Source organism: Lissotriton helveticus, chromosome 6 (assembly GCF_964261635.1).
Source record: "Lissotriton helveticus chromosome 6, aLisHel1.1, whole genome shotgun sequence".
NCBI classification, from domain to species: domain Eukaryota; kingdom Metazoa; phylum Chordata; class Amphibia; order Caudata; family Salamandridae; genus Lissotriton; species Lissotriton helveticus.
Genome location: NC_136067.1, coordinates 1,200,102,899 through 1,200,122,718, shown reverse-complemented (window position 1 = coordinate 1,200,122,718; position 19,820 = coordinate 1,200,102,899). Strand labels below are relative to the sequence as shown.

General features: G+C 44.3%; 1 protein-coding gene across 7 annotated transcripts in view; it reads right to left on the bottom strand.

Moving 5' to 3' along the window:
• The window catches only part of LAMA2 (laminin subunit alpha 2), a 3,430,794-nt gene that overhangs the window by 655,514 nt on the left and 2,755,460 nt on the right, over window positions 1–19,820 (bottom strand). For all 7 annotated transcript variants that reach the window (XM_078648920.1, XM_078648921.1, XM_078648915.1 and 4 more), the window contains one exon: window positions 10,477–10,579. In XM_078648920.1, coding sequence (XP_078505046.1) covers window positions 10,477–10,579 — 103 coding nt within the window. The remainder of the gene's footprint in view (window positions 1–10,476; window positions 10,580–19,820) is intronic.

Sequence of the window (19,820 nt, the reverse complement as noted above, 5' to 3'; positions counted from 1 at the left end):
TGTACGCAGATGATATCACCCTATACATCCGTGATCCTAGGCACAATTTGACCCCTATCCTCAGGGAGTTTATTCGCTTTGGCGAATTCTCCGGAATCCAAATAAATTGGGGAAAGTCATGCTTGTTTCCCCTCACGGCAGCCACGGTAAAAATCAATTTAGACTTCCCTATTGCTTGGTGCGAGGAAGACTTCAGATACCTGGGGATCCAGGTGGCTAGAGACAGAGAGGAATTACTGCCGATTAATTATGGCACGACTATGTCCCGTATCACTGACAACATTACAAGATGGATCACCCTCCCACTATCTATGGCGGGCAGAGCATTTCTCATAAAAATGGTTGTGCTGCCACAATTATTGTACCTATTCCTAAATCTCCCGTACTATCCTGGAAGATATTTTTTCCAACAGCTCCGATCGGAGCTCATTCGTTTGGTATGGGGTGGCAAAACGGCTCGACTACGATGGGATGTCCTCGTTAGACCATACAGCCGGGGCGGCTTCGGCATTCCCGATTTTGAATTATATTATTATTCTGCTCAGGCTCACTATGCTTACTTTTGGATACACCAACCCCTATACATGCCTCAGATTGCGGCGGAACACTGGCTTGCCCATCCAATCCCGATAGAAGGGGCACTATATACTCCTTTACAGAGTAGAGATCGGACGCCGTCTACAGTAATGAGCACTGTGAATGCCTGGGCTCGATTAGGGGCTATGTTCAATGCCCCATGCTGTACTCACCTCTGCTACCGCTTGCCTATCATCCAGACATGCCCTTGTTACAGGAGGCACTTTTCTGTAAACTGACTAAGCGTTTGCAGATTGAAACATGGGGGGACCTGTATGTCGCGGGTGATTTTCGCACACTAGATAGCCTGGGATCTGACGGTCCCCCATCTCCTCTTGACACTTTTCTTTATATAAGACTGCACCAGGGACTGAAGGAAATTACGCCTGACTTTCCTGGTGAGCCTCCAGCCTTTGAGCCACTGCAGAGTATACTGCAGAACGAAACATCCAAGAAACTAGTGTCCACGATCTACAGAACTGTACATACATTGAGAGACACACCACCGCTCGCGGCCAAGACACACTGGGATCAGGAATTAGGAATGATAATTACGGACAAACAATGGGAATTCTGCCTACAACAAACTGAACGAGTTTCATCGAGCAGCAGATTCAGAAGGATACATTACAAATTCATACATAGACTTTATTATACCCCAGTCCGCATGTACAGATTCCACTTGCGAGACACCGACACCTGCGACAGATGCCACGCCCCCGGGGCAGACTTCCTGCATTTGGCATGGGAATGTGAGGGAGTGCAGGAATACTGGCGTCGGTATTCGTAGCGGTGTCCAAAATGATACATACAGACATTGCGCCCTCTCCATTACTCGCTTTGTTGGGGTGTGTGGAGACGGTACCGGCGGCACACCGTAGGTTTACTGCGCTAGCCTTCTTGGTGGCCAAGTGGAGGGTAGCTTGCAGATGGGGAAGAGGCAGGGCCCCTAAATTTAGGAACTGGATACACGATCTCACGTATTGTCAGGAACAGATTGCTACATACTCTGAATTACTACCGGTTGCCTCTAGGCCGGCCGATATTTGGGCCCCCTTGAAGTGTTATCTATTGGAGAATGAGGACCCCCACAATGCAGACACACCACCTTCCTCGCAAGTCGGATGCCCTACTGAAAGACCCTCTGAACACCCGCACTGACTTTTAACACATGGGAACCAAGAGGGAATTGCAGCCCTGACCCTTAGCTAACTGATGATACACTAAAGAACATACTGGCTGGCCTACGGGGCGAGGTCCATTCCGACTGATCATTTATTCCTAAAGTCCCCTTTCGTGTGTGTGAGTGGATATGGCTCTGTGCTGGCTAGCCTGGAACAATGTGTAATACAGGGTAATTTTTATTGACATTGGGCCTCTACATTGTACATCGGACAATGATCCGCGAATGAAGGCGTATTTTACTGACTCAGTGGTTCATATTGACATGTAATTTATAATTTACTGTTGCTCCAGATACATGTGCGCATTGCTAACTATGCACTGTATTGTGTGAATATGAATGCACCATTTTTGTTGTTTCTTTGCAAAACTTCAAAAATAAAGTTTAAAAAAAAATAAAATAATGCTTAGTAAAAGTGTGCAGCGAGGCCCACGTGGCTGCCTGACAGATGTCTTGCAGGGGTACACCACTTCCCAATGCCGTAGTAGCTGCTGTCGCCCTGGTAGAATGAGTGCGCAACCCACACCGGAGATTCCTTTTTAGCCAGAGAATTACAGGCCTTGATACACAAGACAACCCAGTGGGAGATAGTACCTTTGTGTACAACCCGGCCTTCCATGGTGCCAACGTAGCCAACAAACAGCTGGTCATCCACCCAGAACTGTTGTGTGCGATTCAGATAGAATGAGAGCGCATGTTTTGGGCCCAGACGGTGGAGCCCCTCTTCCTATCTGGAAGGGTGCGGAAAGAAAGTGGGCAAGGTGATAGTCTGCCCGATGTGGAAGGCAGGGACAACCTTTGGCAAGAAGGAAGGACGAGTGCGAAGCACAACCTTGTCCGGATGGACCGACAGAAAAGGAGGCTTACAGGAAAGAGCCTGGAGCTAACTCACGCGCCTAGCAGATGGGATGGCAACCAGGAAAGCATTCTTCAAAGTCAATAAACAAAGAGGACAGTTGTGAAGTGGCTCAAAAGGAGCGCACATAAAATAGATAAGAACCAGATTCAAGTCCCACTGTGGCATCATAAATGGATTAGGAGGAAAAAGGTGAGTAATGCCTTTGAGAAATCTATTCACAACAGGGGACTTGAAAAGAGAGGGCTGATCAGGGAACCTGAAAAAGGCCGAAATTGCAGAAAGATAGCCCTTAATAGTGGCCAGAGCAGAGCCCTGCTGTGCTAGAGAAAGAAGGAACAAAAGGACTTCCGAAAGAGGGGCAGAAAGGGGATCCACAGCTTTTGCTGTGCACAATGCCACAAATTTGTTCCACCTGCAGGCGTATACCGATTTAGTGGAGGGATGCCTGGCTGCCAGAATGATATCACAGACTTCAAGAGGCAAGTAAAAAGGAATCAACTGTCGCCGCTCAATCTCCATGCATGTAGGTGAGGCTGGACAGGTTCGGGTGGAGGACAGTCCCCTGCTGCTGCGACAGAAGATCCTCCTGAAGAGGCAGTCGGATCAGGGTATCCATGCTCATACTGAGTAGCTCGGGATACCAAACTCTTCGAGTCCAGTCCGGAGCCACAAGAATGACTTGAGCCCGGTCGTGCCTGATCTTCTTCAGCACTCTGGGTAGAAGTGGTATAGGCGGAAAGGCGTACAATAGACCATAGGTCCACTCGGGACGAAAAGCGTCACCGAGCGAGTGCCACCTTGGAAATTACAACGCGCAGAAGTGATGAAATTGCACGTTCTCTTTGGTGGCTAATAGATCTAACCAAGGCCCTCCCCACGGTTTAAAGAGACCTTGTGCCACCTCCGAGTGAAGATGCCATTCATGATCCATCATGCACCTGAGGCTGAGTTTGTCCGCCCTGGCATTCAAATAACCTGCCAAGTGTTGAACCGTCAAGGAAATGCTGTGATGTTCCAGCCATGTCCAGAGACGCAGAGCCTCCTGACATAGGATCCACGACCCGACCCCGCCTTGTTTGTTGCAATACCACATGGCGGTGGTGTTGTCTGTGAACACCTGTACTACTCTCCTTTTGACAGAGGGAAGGAATGATTTCAGTGCAAGTAGGATCGCCCGGAGCTCCAGAAGGTTGATATGGAGCATGGACTCCGCCGGAGACCAGAGGCCCCTGATCGCTTTCTCTCCCATGTGGCCACCCCATCCCAGGATGGACACACTGTCAACACTGTGTGCTCCGGTTGGGGAAGGGAGAAGGATCTGCCACTGACCCAACGCTGGTTCGTGAGCCACCACTGCAACTGTTGTGCAGTGCCCTCCGAGATCTGGACGTACTCGGACAGGTCCCCTTGATGCTGTGCCCACTGGAACTTCAGGTCCCACTGCAGAGCCTGCATATGCCATCTGGCATGATTGGTCAGAAGGATGCAGGAGGCCATGAGGCCCAGCAGCCTCAAGGTCATCCTGACCCAAACCCAGGACAAGGGCCGAAAGTTCGGAATCATAGCCCGAATGTACCGGACTTGCTGTTCGGCGGGATAAACCCAAAACTGCGCTGTGTCCAGAACCGCTCTGATGAAGAGGAGCTTCTAAGAGGGAATCAGGTGCGACTTTGGCACGTTGATGGAGAACCCCAGCAAATGCAGAAGGTTGGCCATAGTCTGCAGGTGGAAGACGTCTGCCTAGGGCGAGCCCACCATTAACAACTAGTCGTCGAGATAGGGAAACACTAAAACCCCTGATCTGTGCAGATGAGCTGTGACCACCGCCATCATTTCGTGAACACCCAAGGGGAGCTGGTAAGGCCAAAATGGAGCACAGTGAACTGAAAGTGCTTGTGGCCTACAGTGAACTGCAGATAATGCCGGTGGGCCAGCAGGACAGGGATATGAAAATAAGCGTCCTGCAAGTCCAACGCTACCAACCAGTCTTGCGGGTCTAGTGCAGACAAGACCTGAGCAAGTGTGAACATTTCAAACTTCTCCTTCTGGAGGAAGCAATTGACATTCCGAAGGTCTAAGTTAGGACACAGGCCCTTGTCCTTCTTTGGAACCAGGAAGTAGTGGAAGTAACAACCATGACCTACTTTTGGCGTGGGACTGCGCTCGATGGCCACCTTAGCCAATAGGGCCGTGACTTCCTGCTGGAGAAGTGCCTAGTGATCCCCCGACATGCGGTGGGACTGAGGTGGCATGGCTGGAGGGGTAGTCTCAAAGGGGAGGGAGGAGCCCCGCCGGACTATATGCAGAACCCACCTGTCTAAAGTGATGATGCACCAGTGGGGGAGGTGATGGCGAATCCTGCCACCAACTGGCATTAGGTGGGCCTGAAACACCGGACTAGGAAGGTTTGGAGGCAGTGGCTGCAGGGGAGGTGGTGGACTGCACCGCCTGCTGGCCCCTTGACCCACCTCTGCTGGTCCCATGTCCGCGGCTGCGCTGAGATTGTTGCTGCGCAGGCCTGTGGTTCTGAAACAAACGTGTGTGGGCACCCCTTCCTTGGCCATGAAAGGAGCAAAAATCAGAAGGAGGAGGAGACAGTGTGCCAGGTTCCGGAGTAAAATCCAGGTCACCTGCATCCTCCAAATCCCCCCCCCCCCAGTCCGGGTCTAACTCGCACTGGGATGTGAGAGGGTCCTCAGACCCCTCCCAGTCCTCCCCTTCCTCCACAACCTGCCGGGCAGGCGGCAAAGAAGGAGGTGGATGGAGAAAGGGATAGAAATTTCCCATGGGCGTCGGAATCGGTTTATATGAACACCGGTCCGGCACCGCCCCCACGTCGGGGTGGAAGCCGAGGATGGCATTAGTCGGGGAGCCTGCCGATGCCAGCGGCGGCGCCCTCAACGTCCATGTCGGTGGAGGTCGTACTAGGCCTACCGATATCGGCTGGGATCCATGTATGGATCCAAGGGGGTCTCTTGGCATCGAGACCGGAGTTGTCAACGACATCGGGGCTGGAACCAACAACGTACAAGAGCGAGGACCCCCAGTTGGACCCACGGGGCCCGAAGGCATGCCAACGGGGCCCGACAGGCCCAAGATGCGTGCCATGGCTGACAGGAACTCGTGCAGCTGGGCCGGAGTCGCCGATGGACCCGGAAAGGGCGGGTAGGCCATCGGCAACTGCGTAGGCTCTGCCTGAGGTGCGGGGGAGGTGCCACCCACACTCTCAGCCGTGTCGCGCGACAGGCTAGGGGAAGGCAAAAAGCGACGGCGCTTCTTTGACTTCTTTCGCTTCGTGTTACCTGACTCCGAGTGAGAAGACTTTGTCGAACGATGGTGATGGCTGCTCAGCGACCGTTCCCTCAACCTCCCACTGGACTGGGACCTCGAACGGCGCAGAGCCGACTCCTAGGCCTCCAGCAACTTCTGGGATTGCTCCTGCAAAGTTTTCAGAGCCAGGGCCCGGCATTCAGGGCACGACTCGGAGTCTTGGTCGTACCCCAGGCATAAGAGACACTCATGGTGCGGGTCCGTCACTGACATTGTGCAGAGACAAGCTGTGCAAGATTTAAAACCGGGCATCCCTACACACCAGGAGTCAAAGACTCAAAAAACAGAGACAAAAGTCCCCCAAAAAAACTCAGTCAAAAATTGACTGGGGGTACTGCCCTCTCCAGATCCGCGCTTGCTGGCACGGAAAAAGAAAGAACGGACGTCAGCGCACACGGGCGCGTCTAAGTAGCTCCAGCAACATCATCTCGGCGACTATAAAGCTGGTAACGTACACAGAGCCGCACTACGACTCCTACCGACGAGCAGGGGTACTGCTGATGAAAACTTTCCGGATCCAGTCTGACGCCTGGGGATATTTCTAAGGTAAAGAATCTATCACTAACGTGTTTCTTTCAGATTATTATATAGTAAATGGGCTGTAATAAAATTAAAATAAGAACTTTCATCCAACTAGTTTGTTCTCTAAGAAAATCACGTATCTCATTCTCCCATATATTTAAGAGTCTTCACTACTACTACTAATATTACTACTACTACTATTACAACTTTTAGAATTACAACCCAAAGTTAATTCTATTCTAAATTCAAATAATTGGCTGAAACTATTTTTCCCCAACAATATATTTCTCCGATGAACTTCACTTAGCTCTTCAATTATATCATTAAATTTCCTTCATGACATATAATCCTGCGATAAAATCATCACTTTGAACAGAAACTTAGACAAGAAAAGGCATATATTTTTATTTCAAACCTGTACAAAAATGTTGCTCAATTTAAAGTAAGTTTAATGAAAAACGTTTGTGTGTGTTCAATGTACAGGTTCTGATTAAAAATCTTTTGTCCAGAGGATGTTTTCAGAAATAATTGTCCGACATTCTGTGATGCAGTTCTTCTGATAATTTATTGCCTAAAAGTGCCACTTTGTATTCTCTAAATAACAAATTTTAGTTAATCGCAATTTAGGTAAAGTAAAATGGTATGTAAGAATATACGGCCACATGCATCAATGTTGCCGTTTGCGAATCCTTAATTGCGAAAATTAAGGAATCGCAATTAAGGATTCGCAAACGGCAATGCATGAATAATTCACAATTTTTTTACCGAATCGGTATTTTTCCTTAATTGCGATTCACAATTTGCGAATCGCAATTAAGGAAATCCCTTCCCAGTGATTCCTATGGGCCAAGAGGCCCATAGGAATCAATGGAAAGGCATTTACAAATTACGATTTTGAATTTGCGAATCGCATTTTGAAAATGCAATTTCAAGGGTGCAGGGGGGTCCAAAGAACCCCTCCCTGCACCCCTGAAATTAAACTTAACTGCAATTTACACACACACATGTCCCAAGGACATGTGTGTGTGTAAAATGCAACTTTCAAAAATGCATTTTTGTGCATGTTTGAATGTTTTCACTAAATTAGCATGAGGTCCAACCTCATGCTAATTTACCGCTTCCAAATTGATTATTTGCATTTTAAAAATGATCATGCATTGCATTTAAGAAATCTGAAATTGCGATTTCTTAAATGCAATCGCAATTTTAGAAATCGCAACATGATTGCGATTCCTAATATTGCAAAATACATGATGCATTCCAATTTTGATAATTGCATTCGCAAACGGCCGAAAATTGCGATTCGCACTGTTTGCGAATGCAATTATCTTTGATGCATGTGCCCGTAAGTGATTCCTACAGAGTTGCAATCGCGATTAGGGAATCGCTATTAGGAAATGCTATTTCATTTATTCCTATGGTCCTACAGGCCCCTGAGTGTGAATGGTTTTGAATTACCTAATTTACGATAACCTAATTGGTAATTGCAAACTAGGAAATGCAAAACCGAGGGTGCCCGGAAGCTTAAGGCACCCATGAAGCACCCCCCAAAAAATGTGCACAAGTAAAGCGCACACATGTCCCAAGGGCATGTGTGCGCTACATGGCACTTTGGAAAATGCATTTTTTGTGCCTTTTCAAAAACTGCACATGATCACCGTTGACTGGCAATCAATGGTAATAGCATTTCCTAAATGCCCAGTTTGCAAGTAGAACATGCTTAGTATATGTGCTTAGGGAATTGCAAAATGTGATTCCCTATTTTTGAGACACAGTTTTAGGTAATCACAAAAAATTGTGAGTACCTAAAATGCACTGCCAAAGCCTTTTACACATCTTGAAAGGCTATTTTGAATTCGCAAACGGTCCAATTTAGCAATTCACACTGTCTGCAAGTGCAAAATAGGTTGACACATGTGGCCCTTAATTTGTTATGACCATGCTGTTTTGTCTCCACATTCAGTCATTGTTCATATATACAAATGACCATTCCCTGCCTTTGTTATCTGTATTTAGATTACTACTATATTTTGCCCTCATCAATATACTGATAGAATAAAGTTTTAGTGGCTAACAAAAATATTTAATAGGCACACTTATAAAATAATCTGAAATTCAGTACAAAGAAGTCATTCCAAAATTGCATATATTATTCTAATTACAACCCTACATTTGTATCCACTTCTAGTGAAATGTTCCAGAAACCTATACAAAATATTACCATACGCCCTGCCAAAGTCCAACAAGTACCTCCATTTCTGTATGAGCATCAACAACCATGCCTAAGCCTTTTTGTCTTTCTATTCATTTTGCATGTAGTTTTCTCTTTTTGCTCTGTGGTGCTTACCTTCAGAGTCCCATTTGGATTACATGGACGTACACACAAATATTCATTTTGTGGTACATTTTGAGGTTGCCCTCAAGTTTTTGATGGGTTTTATTTAGACATGGGCAACATTTCAATAATGACAGAGTAATCTGGGTAATTTCGATATTCAGCACTACTCTTTGATGCGGAATTACCGATAAGAAGATTATGCCCACTCGCATAATTAGGAGTAATTTGGGTTAAAAAATCCTACTGCAAGAACACGTTTAGCAATTTGTGTTCTGTTGCATGTAGTGCTATTTCTCTAAATAAATGCCGAATTGCTTTTCTCACATAATTCTGTATAATCTTGCGGAATTTATGTGTAATTCCATTTGATTACACTACACGGAATTATGCGATTTAAGCCCATCCATAGTTTTATTACAGAAGAACACTGTGAGATGTTGATAAGAGCCAGACAATCTTGAAAGTATTAACCTCTGGTTTAGAACTGCCCTCTGGTCTAGTACAAATCAAATCGAGAAAGGTAAAGAGTTCTGAAGTAAAAATGTAGTAAATGTCCCCCTCTGTCTCTCTTCTTCAGGCAAGAACACAAAAATACACACACTGGTATGCACGCACACACAGAGATATACATCAACACTTTTGCTTTAAGGCCGATTGCTGACTGAATTGGAGTTAAGCCTACAATAACCTGGATGTATGGCGTTACAACGCATACTTTTACAACGCCTACCTTTACATCGCAAGTTTTACAACGCATACCATTACAACGCATAATGCTTTTGGGCGCTGGATAGTGAATAGTTTAATTTACTATTCCAACTCCAGTCCCCGTGGACACTAGGGAAGGTTATTGGATAGTAAATTAACCTATTCTCTATCCTAGAGCGCCCCCAAGCGCTATGCGTTGTAATAGTTTGCGTTGTAAAAGTTGCGTCGTAATGGTAGTGCGTTGAAAAAGTTTTGTTGTAAAGGATGTTTCCCAAATAACCTGTTTGTTTTAAAGAGTGGGGGAACCAGCACAAGTAACTGTCTTTAGATGTGCAGGAAAAAACAGAAGCAAAAGTATCATTAGCCAGTTCACATGGGTAACTGATTGTTCCATACAGAGAACACATTTTTACTGGTAGCAGTTAAATACCTGCTTAATCTGCCCCCCCGCCCCATCTCGCTCACCACACAGTTAACTTCATCAGCAACGTTTTCTTACATTTAATGTAAAGAACAGTAATAAGTACTTTATGTTAACATGCAGAACAAATATGAAGCACAAGCGTAATTTGCCTAGGAAATTGGATAGCAACCTTACTTGCGTCAACCATATTAAATGTTCTCTAACGTTCGTGTCAAACAGAATCACCTGACATGAAAATATACATTCTTGTACGGTTATAATAATATATTAAGATGTACCATTAGAAATAAACCATGTTTCCATGGCGACACCACAAATTGAACTAGCTTTTCTGTCCACACTCACAAATTACAACGCTCAAGGTATTGTGCGTCTCGCTTTGGAGCCCACAGGTGACTGATTAGGAACTCACAGCCCTTGTTCAAACGACTCCAAGACATGAATTCAAAGCTCATTGCAGACATTTTGACAAATCCCACCCAGACGCTGCCTTACGTTTTATAAGAGAGCGCACACATTAAGATCAATCGGGCTACCTTTGAGATCGTTCTCCTGATTCTTGGCATCAGCCAGAACTCTGAAGCTCTTCTGGAGTGAGCTCTTGGCACCGTCCTTCATAGTTCCTTGGGGACCACTTGCCTGTTTTTGGAGAACAAAGGACAAGTTATTGGTGCTCTGCCCTTAAGCACACCTCATCATTCACAATAAGCACATCAGTTGTAGGGCTACGCAAAGATATCACTACACAAGCTTTGGAGAGTTCCGCATGAATCACACACCCGTTGCTCACGTATTTTCCTGATTTTCCTAGGTGTAACGAGGAGAGGCGCACACATATTTTTGTAAATCCATAGGTTTATTTCCATGAGCAAAGGAGCCCATGTCCATGACCACACGCAGATAGGAAAACTCCGTTTAACCAGAACAGGATGGAGAGTGTTCCTTAAAGCAGCGGGCTCGAACATGGATCTTCCAGAAACATAAACAATATTGAAAATACCGAGAGCTGGGCACACAGATGCATGCCCAGCAACCGAAAGAATCAAAGGTGCACAAAGATACACTTACATGTAAATAGAGCGCGCATCGGGGCAGTAGCCACTTCAACATCAAAGGCACATGTTGCATCAACTTGTGCCTATGATGTTACATAGAACATAGAAAAAAAAACGTACAGATTCCAGACACAATAATCGCAAACAGAAGTCCTTGAACTTGGATGGTAGTTGTGTGTTATGAACTGGTCTCACCTCTTTGTTCTCTGAGAACATGGGCTCATGATGGCCCACCACCGCAGAAGAAGCAGAACCTCTAACTAATAAACTAGGTCGAATGGCACATCAACATTTGAGGATCAGCAGAAGAAGCATCCTTGCCCATCCCCACAAACTTTCCAAGGCAATGGATGAAGTACTGGATTGAGATCTAAGCAGGGATTAGCTTGTTCCTTTTAGGTTTTCACCAGTTGTCATTTGCTCCACCACCCTTTCCCATCAATTAAAAGAGCACCTTTAGATACCTTAGCAATTTGGTCAGGAGGCATAAACTTAGACTCGCCGTTGCATGCTTTGTAGGGTTTCCTGACCAGCACCCAATCATTGACATTGAGGACCAACTCCTTCACATTTCTTTTATTATCAGAATTCTGATTGGCATTACTTCGGTATCTGTGAACAGCCATTCAAACCTGATCAGGCACAGCCTGATTAGAAACAAGTGAGGAATTGGGTCTTAAACAGCCAGGACATAAATTTGAACTGGGAATGTGTTTCCTAATCAATATAAATGGAGACACACCCATGGTGCTATGAGCTGTGACAGAATAAGCCCACAGTGTTGGCCTCAAGAACATTTTCACTTCCAAACCACTGCCAGTGGCAGTGTATATGCCCTCTTTCAGAAACCTGTTGACCCTTTCACAAGACCATACAATGCCACATCTAAATGGGTGATATGATGGACATCAATAAATTGCTTCACAGGACTGGATGTAAAATGTGTTCCATTGTCTGTAACAAGGACTGAGTGAACACCTGCGCGAAAAATTCATTTGGGAAATGTGATAACCACAGACATAGTAGGAGAGTCAACAAAATCAAAGTACACCCATTTAGAGTAATATTCAACTAGGACCAAAAGATACCTCTGTTTAGATGGTATCACATCAAAGGGGCCAGCAAAATCTAGAGCTACTTTATTCCACGGAGCCTCAGGTACTACTGTGACATGTAGAGGTGACTCAAATGTTTTCCAATGACAGTGAAGACAAGCGCTGCATGAATCAATCGGCCTTACCGCCTGAGCATCAATGGAATGCCGCCAATAAAATTGCTTATGATTCTTGCACACAGCACTCAACCCTAAATGACCCATATGAGCAATTCCAATGAGGGTGTCACAAATGGAAACAGGAGGAACACAAAAATCATTATGCATTAACAAACCATTTACAGTGGACAAAACTTCACGAATTTTATCATGAGGGCAAATGTCCTGGGACCAATTTCTCTCCTCTGGCCACCCTTTACTGACATACTCAAGATTTTTCTTGCGCACTAAACTAGAAGCTAGGGCTTGCACCCACTCTGCTTTAGAAATAGGTAATTTTTCATGTAAAAGATCATCCACCAGGGCAACCACACATTCTACAACTTTTCCATCTTCTATAACAGTCTCAATAGATAATGGTGCCCTTGACAAGTAATCCACTCTTCCATTTTTCCCTCCAGAAATATATTTAACTGTGAAAGAAAATTCCTGATGGCGTGCTAGGATTCTAACTACCCTAAACGAAGCCTTGCTAGTACCACTGCATGCAGCATATAAATAAATGGTCTGAGGTCAGTAAAGAGGTCAAATTTAGCTCCCCACAAGAAGATTTTGAACTTTTCCACCACCCAACAACATGCAAGGGCTTTGCTTTTAATAGTGGAGTATTTGGCTTCAGGCTGACAAAGACAACAAGGGGGAAACGCCACAGTGTGCTCTTTACCATTAAGCCATTGAGAAATCACAGCCCCAAGCCTACCTGACTAACATCCCCTGTGCCGAGAAACATCTTCCCTCAGGGTCAACAAATGGCATAAGAGCAGGCACAAAAGTAATGAATCTTTTAATTTTGCAGAAAGCTGCACCAGTAACCTGATATGTAAATAAATTAAAGAGACACCCGTCAAAGGCTCTAGTGGATTTGGCAGTATATATTTTGCATTTTTGTCTGAGTCGAAATATTCTGTTTCTTGCCCAACATATTGCAGCATAGAAAGAAGGAAGATGGCTGCATGTTCTGAGTATTTATACATTGTTGGAATGTTTTAAGGTTCTGATTTAACATTCTATCTTTGCTGCTGCTGTGTGAGGGTGCAAACAGGATATATGCATAATATTAGCCTCTAAGACTTTGTTAAAATTATGACTTTCTACCTGTGGAAGATATAAATTTCTATGTAGAACCATACCAAGCACAAACTACATGTAGTGCCTGTGGTTTCCGTAATTTTTTTAATTACACATACTTGGGCCAAAAAACGACATGACACCCTTTTACCCAATGCCATGTGTTGGTATCATTGGTAGCTGCATGGCAACACTGAGAAAATAAAAGTATCAGAGCACTTGTTGACACATGCCATAGAGAGACAATGAAAGCAATCGAAGAAAATACATTACTAGGAAACATTGATCAATACATAAGCATCACACATTTATCTTTCACACCAAAGTATGGATTGGTGCAAGTGTTAGGGATAATACCAAAATATTTGGCATTTCTAATGAATAAATGTCAATGAATAAATATGGTCAATGAGATACCCACAGTTTTGTTTGTAATGTAAGTTTACACATGCTGCAGTGACTGAGCTACACTCATTCTGGTTAAACACAAACATATGCTACCTGGGAGGATCCTGTATTTAAAGCATGTCATGAGAGAAAACAGTGTAGATAAACTTTGTGGGAATGTACCACTTTTGAGGTGTTTTCCCCATGTTTTCTTGACTGATGCTGATGGTTTTTAAACTCTGCCCACTAGGGCATTGCTGCCCAGGCCCCAGTGTATGTGCTCTGACCACTCCAAAACACGACAGAATTAGCTAACTTCTAATTGGGATACTTAACATTCCAGTAAGTCCATGCAGTGCAGAAAAATACACCATAGAAAGTTTAAGATTCACCTGTGGACTGACGCACATGTTATTCCATCCAATAGGCTCACACAGAAAACATACCTTCAGGTATTCCTATGTAACCTGACTACTACAGTTTTTAAACCAGAGGCAATCCTGTCAAATTAACCCTTTTTGATAAGATAAAACTCTACTTTTAAATAATAAATAAGTCACCCATAAGGTAAGTGACGTAGTATTTAAAAGTGGTGCAAACAAGAATTTAGTTTTGGCATGCACCTAACGTGAAAAGCCCCAAAAAGCTATGTTCCCTTTGAAAGGCTGTAGCTGTTCCCATGAGAAAAATTAAAGCATAGATAAAACACTATTTCCACTAACTCAGGTTTGGGATATGCTGCAGAAAGGATTTAACCACTGCTTTTGATATTTATGAAAGCTCCAATTCATTGGTGAAGTTGGATTTTTGATAAATATTCTGAAAAATAAACCTTTAAAAAGATAGACTTTCTCTATCAGTGTTTCCCCTTAGTGAGGTCTGAAAATTGCTCCCAGAGCACACTCAAGACTTAGCCGGTTTGGCAGGAAGACCTAGGTGTCAGGTATATGACTACACTAAGCTCAGGAAGGGCAGCAGTGGAGAGTTTGGGAATTTGAAAAGGAGAGCCCTGTCTATTAATAGTTGAGTGTAAAGGAAGACCTGGTGAAGAGAAGCTTTTGTTCCCTGGGCCAACTGTAACCAACATGACACCTGCCCAGTGGGAAAGGAAGCTGATTAAAGAACCGTTTTAGTGGGGGTAAGGAGCAGGGGACTGTTTCCATATACATATGCTTGGCTGGGATACCATAAACCTCCAAGAGCAGAGGGGTGCAGCCATGGTGCATTTTATTCATAATAACACAGTGGAAGATTTGCAGTAAGTCAAACAGAATGTGCCGCCATAGTGGGAAAGGATGCCTTAGAAACTCTTTTCTCTTTTGTTATGGAGTGTCCAGGAGTCACCCCTTCCCACTGGCTCATGAATCCTACACGATTGGCACCTCACCCACAGCTCATTAGAAGGCATCCGGACCTGAGAAAGAACCAAAGAGGACTGGACCTGCTATCTGTAACCTGTAAGGAGACCTGAGGGGTTGGACTTGCACCAACATGTACCCAAGACTGAGAAGTGGACCACAAGAGTCAATTTGCTGCCCGTCTCTGTGCCTACAGGGACACAAACACCTGCAATATGCTTGTGTGCTAAAGGGCCCAGCTGACCAGTAGCAACTCACCCCAGAGTAGACTCTGCTGGTGGCCCCTGATGGATTGAATATTGTCATCTACGATCCGTCCCTGAAGCCCAGGGAACCTTAGAAGAGACCACGAGGAGCTACACCGCAAAGTCTGAAAAGTTTGGACTTTCACGACCTCTGGACCATAACTGAGACATCCCAGACTTTGTCAGATACAGCTTTAAGTATGACCCACTGAAGCATTTTGAGCTCCATACAAAATACTAAGTCAGAAGGTGGAAATCTTAATCAGGTGAAGGCCTGCAAAATATTCAACTGACAAGAGGACTTCAGTGGGCACAAAAGTTGTATTCTAGCAACACTTTGTCCAACAGCTAGCTGACTTCTGCCTTCAAGGGGATATCCCCAGATATAGCCAACAGCCTTGCCTCACTGGACCTTTTTAACTTCTATTTCTAAAGTAAAATCTTTGGCTGGAAAAACCCGATGGGGGTATCCCACCTCCACTCTATTGCAGTTGGCCTGAAATCACAACTAGATCTTGGTCAACCATCAACATCGATGTCTAATTGGCGTTTTACCTTATCCATATCTAGGTTCCCAATGTGAACCATTCAAAAATTGTAACAAAACCAATATTACAATACATAGTTGATGTAAAAAGGACTTTAGTGACTTTCACCCTAACTGGGCTCAGAGGACTACATCTTCCAGGCTACTCTTTGCTCCACCTGTTGCTGCTTGTGGGAGGAAGAGGAGGAGGAGGAGGAGGAGGAGGAGGAGGAGGAGGAGGAGATGCTATATAGCTTGTTTAGGGACCCTGCAGTGCAGGGTACCTTTGATTTTCTGCCTGTCTGGGATGGTAGGACGACACCTCCCATGCTACTTGTGTACCACCTGCTGCTTGTTGAGGGAGAAGGAGGAGGAATAGGAGGAAAAGGAAGGGCCGAATCGATTCATAGCATGTTTAGTGACCCTGCTACATGGTACTCCTGTGACGTTCTTCTTGCCTTGGAGGAGAGGACTCCCCTCCCAGGCTCCAATGTGCACCACCTTTTGTGGGAGGAGGAGCAAGAGAAAATGGAGGAGGAGAAGGAATCACTATATACTGCATTTAGTGACCCTGCAGCGCAGGACTCCTATGACTTTCAGCCTGCCTCGGAGGGAAGGACTAATCCTTCCAGGCTACTATGTGCTCCATCTGTTGCCTTTTGTGGAAGGAAGAGGCAGAGGAGGAAGCGTTATATAGCATGTTTAGTGACTATGCAGCGCAGGACTCCTGTGTAACTGCCTGCTTGGATGGGGAGGGCTACAACTCCCAGGCTACTCTGTGCACCACCTCCTGCCTGTTGTGGGAGGAGGAAGATGAAGTGCTAAATAGCGCGTTTCATGACTCTGCAGCACAAGATGCACCTGGACTGTGTCCAGACAAAGACTGGGCCAATAATTAGCCCATCTGCACCCGTAAGAGCCTGGAAGAGTCTGGGCTGGACCACCCCCTGCATTATCCACTTCTGGATTACCTCAGTATCCTACAATGGTTAATAGAAAGACCCTCAATGTTTCCTCATGTTATTCCTAAAAAACAAGGAGCCATCCTCCTTGTCTGTTTGTTACTTCTTACCACTTGCTGTTGGGGCCTTGGATGCTAAAATTGCAAAAGTGGAGAAATAGCTAGTTAGCCCTACGTCAATTACATGTAGCAGCTTGGGCACCTTAAATAATAGGTGTTTATCAATGGACACTAGTCCTGATATCAGAAAGTCTCAGCACACTATTGACCCTTGTATCTTGTATTTAGTAATTGAATCTGTGGAGGAAGCCATCAACACTGTCGCCACTGCCATGAAATCTGGTGGGAATGTAACCAAGAAGGCTACAATAACAGAAACTGGATCTTTCTCTCTTAGGCAACCCTGACCCCCACAGTTCAATTAATCTCTTCCACAGCTTTACAGAACACCCTATTAGATAAGTTAATACCACAATTATTTGTCGCCCTTGAGCCAGCTTTCATCACCTTCAATAATACCTTTCAACAAATGAAACAAGGTTGATAACACTTATAAATATTTTAACTGGACAAAGACTATTTCGGCTTCATTACCAGTTTACACCCATCCTCACCCCTTAGTGTCAGGTCCGGCTGCTTCTAATGTGACTAAGAAGCAGAATGCCATGAGTGGCACTACATGTGCAATTGCTTCCTCTGTCTTTCCTCCGCATCTGTATCCAAGTCCATAGCCCTAATTATTAGGGCTACTAATTATTCTACTGTTATCTTAAACAATAATTCCACACTTCCTTCTGTGAATCTACCCCACACAGCCACTCCATTTTATGGCTCTAACCAATGTCCCTGAAAGTATAGTAAATTAATCATTTCAACAGTTAAAAAGTAAAACGGTACTTTGACTGCACAAACAGCTGAGGGTGTCTTATCGTTTGGTGAATTATATGGTAAATGTTGGAAGGGTCGGCTGGATATAGGACTCCATTAAGCCTTCTAACAGTGGCTGTGTAGGAATTAATTTTCACAGCCCCTCTTCTGTTTATGATTTGTTCAAGGCTTTAAACCTGGTTCGCTATTCTAATAGTATCATAAAAGCTGTTCCATTGGGTTTCGTTTATAAACCTACGCTCTCACCCATGATGGTACCACTAGGAGCAGCTCCCTGGGTTAAAAATAATTTCTCTGGCATTCGATTCTCCAATCACTTTAATGCCCTTGAAGACTTGGAAGAGGTTGATTGTTTTGCCGCTTGCCACATTACACTTCTCATGCCGGCAATCTCCTCCACATCCGGCAGAGTGAAAAGAAGCTTGCTTATTTGGGTTTCAACTTCACTCAATTGTTAAGTTAGCTGATTGCCCATTGATTCCATTAACATCCAGCGGATGTCATTAAAAAGAGGAACACATTTTAGCACCGTAATTTTACATTTTTATAACACAGTATATGGATAAGTTGGTCCCTTTACTTAATTTTGCCGATACTTAGGACAATTAGGAAGCAGATCAACCTAGCCATTGGTGTTTACCTAACTTTGCTGGCGATTATGATGCAAAGATTAATCTGGAGCTGTTACTGAGTGAATCTGATCTATATACACATACCATTAAGGGTTTTTCTTCATTAAAGGACAACTGAAATAAAGAGGGACTTTTCCTCTGCAATTGTATTACTGAGAGAAACTGACTGGATGCCCATGGGATGAAGATTTACCATACCACTCATAAGGCTACATTTTTTGGCAGGGGTTGTTCAATTGTTAGTGATTACATTTTATGACATGTAATTTATCATACAACCTTGTCATGTCATATATCTAACCTTCTAATTCCAGTGACCATGAGCCATTATTATCATCTTTAAAGTTTCTTATGTCTTAATTAAGTCAAATTGACAAGATGCATGATTAAGAAGAAGTTAGAGAGGGTGTTTGAAGGTTGAAATGGGCTCAGGTAAACCCTTTCTCTATCCACAGGAATCTCATTCTCAATAATTCTAATAATACATTTAATTGTGTCTGACCACAACCAACAATTTTGATGTTTTAGTCCGTGACTCCTTCAGGCACATTTGCAACTTGATATGTACATTTTTAACTGTAGAACGTGCTGCTCCAATGAACAATGGCCACAGATGGGTTAATAGTGCATGCTCATAGGGTAACAGGAGCTGAAAAAACAGAGTGGGTCTAGCAGAACACAGACTACAATGTATAGAAACTGTTATAGCAAGAGAAATTTAATTAAAAAATAGGGATGAAATACTTTAATCCGGGTTAACAAAAAATATTAGTTAATTCTGGATTGCTTTTAATCTCAATAAAAACTCAAGCTTCGACCTACCTAACCCCAAAGATGACTGGCTCCAACACTTACCCAATACATATGTTGAAGACTGTTCACTCACTCTTGTTCATCAGCAGTGTATTTTTCAGTCTAGCATTACCAAGATCTTTTCTTACTCTGAATTAGGCAGGCAGTTCTTAGTAGCCCCTCCAGAAAAGCAGGTGGCCAAGACGGGGCCCCTATGGACCATTTTAAAAGTAATATTGATCTCTGGGGGCCAGTTGTTGTTAGGGTAATTATTGCTTCCATTGAAGCCAAGAACCTGAACTCTTGGCCCCAATCAATAATAGTCCTTAGGTTCAAGAAAGGCAGCAGGAAAGATCAACATTGATGTTGCCCTTTTTCATTGATAGATCCAGAGGTAAAAGTAGCAGGACGGGTCATTATAGAAATGATCCTGAGCTGGGCAGAGGACAAGGAGTTTTCACTGAGCTTCAATATGGTTTTAGCTATGGCTGGGTACAATATAACAATGTCGTGACCATCATCTTATAATTGAGAAGTATAGTATCATCAAAAGGGTTTACTACACTCAGCCCTCATTGACTTGAGTTTGGCCTTTGACCAAGTAAACCGCTCAAAATGTTGGCTGATCTTAGCTGTTATGGGCATTGACCATAACCTGTTTGCAACAACTGCACAGTGATTTAACTGCAAATGTT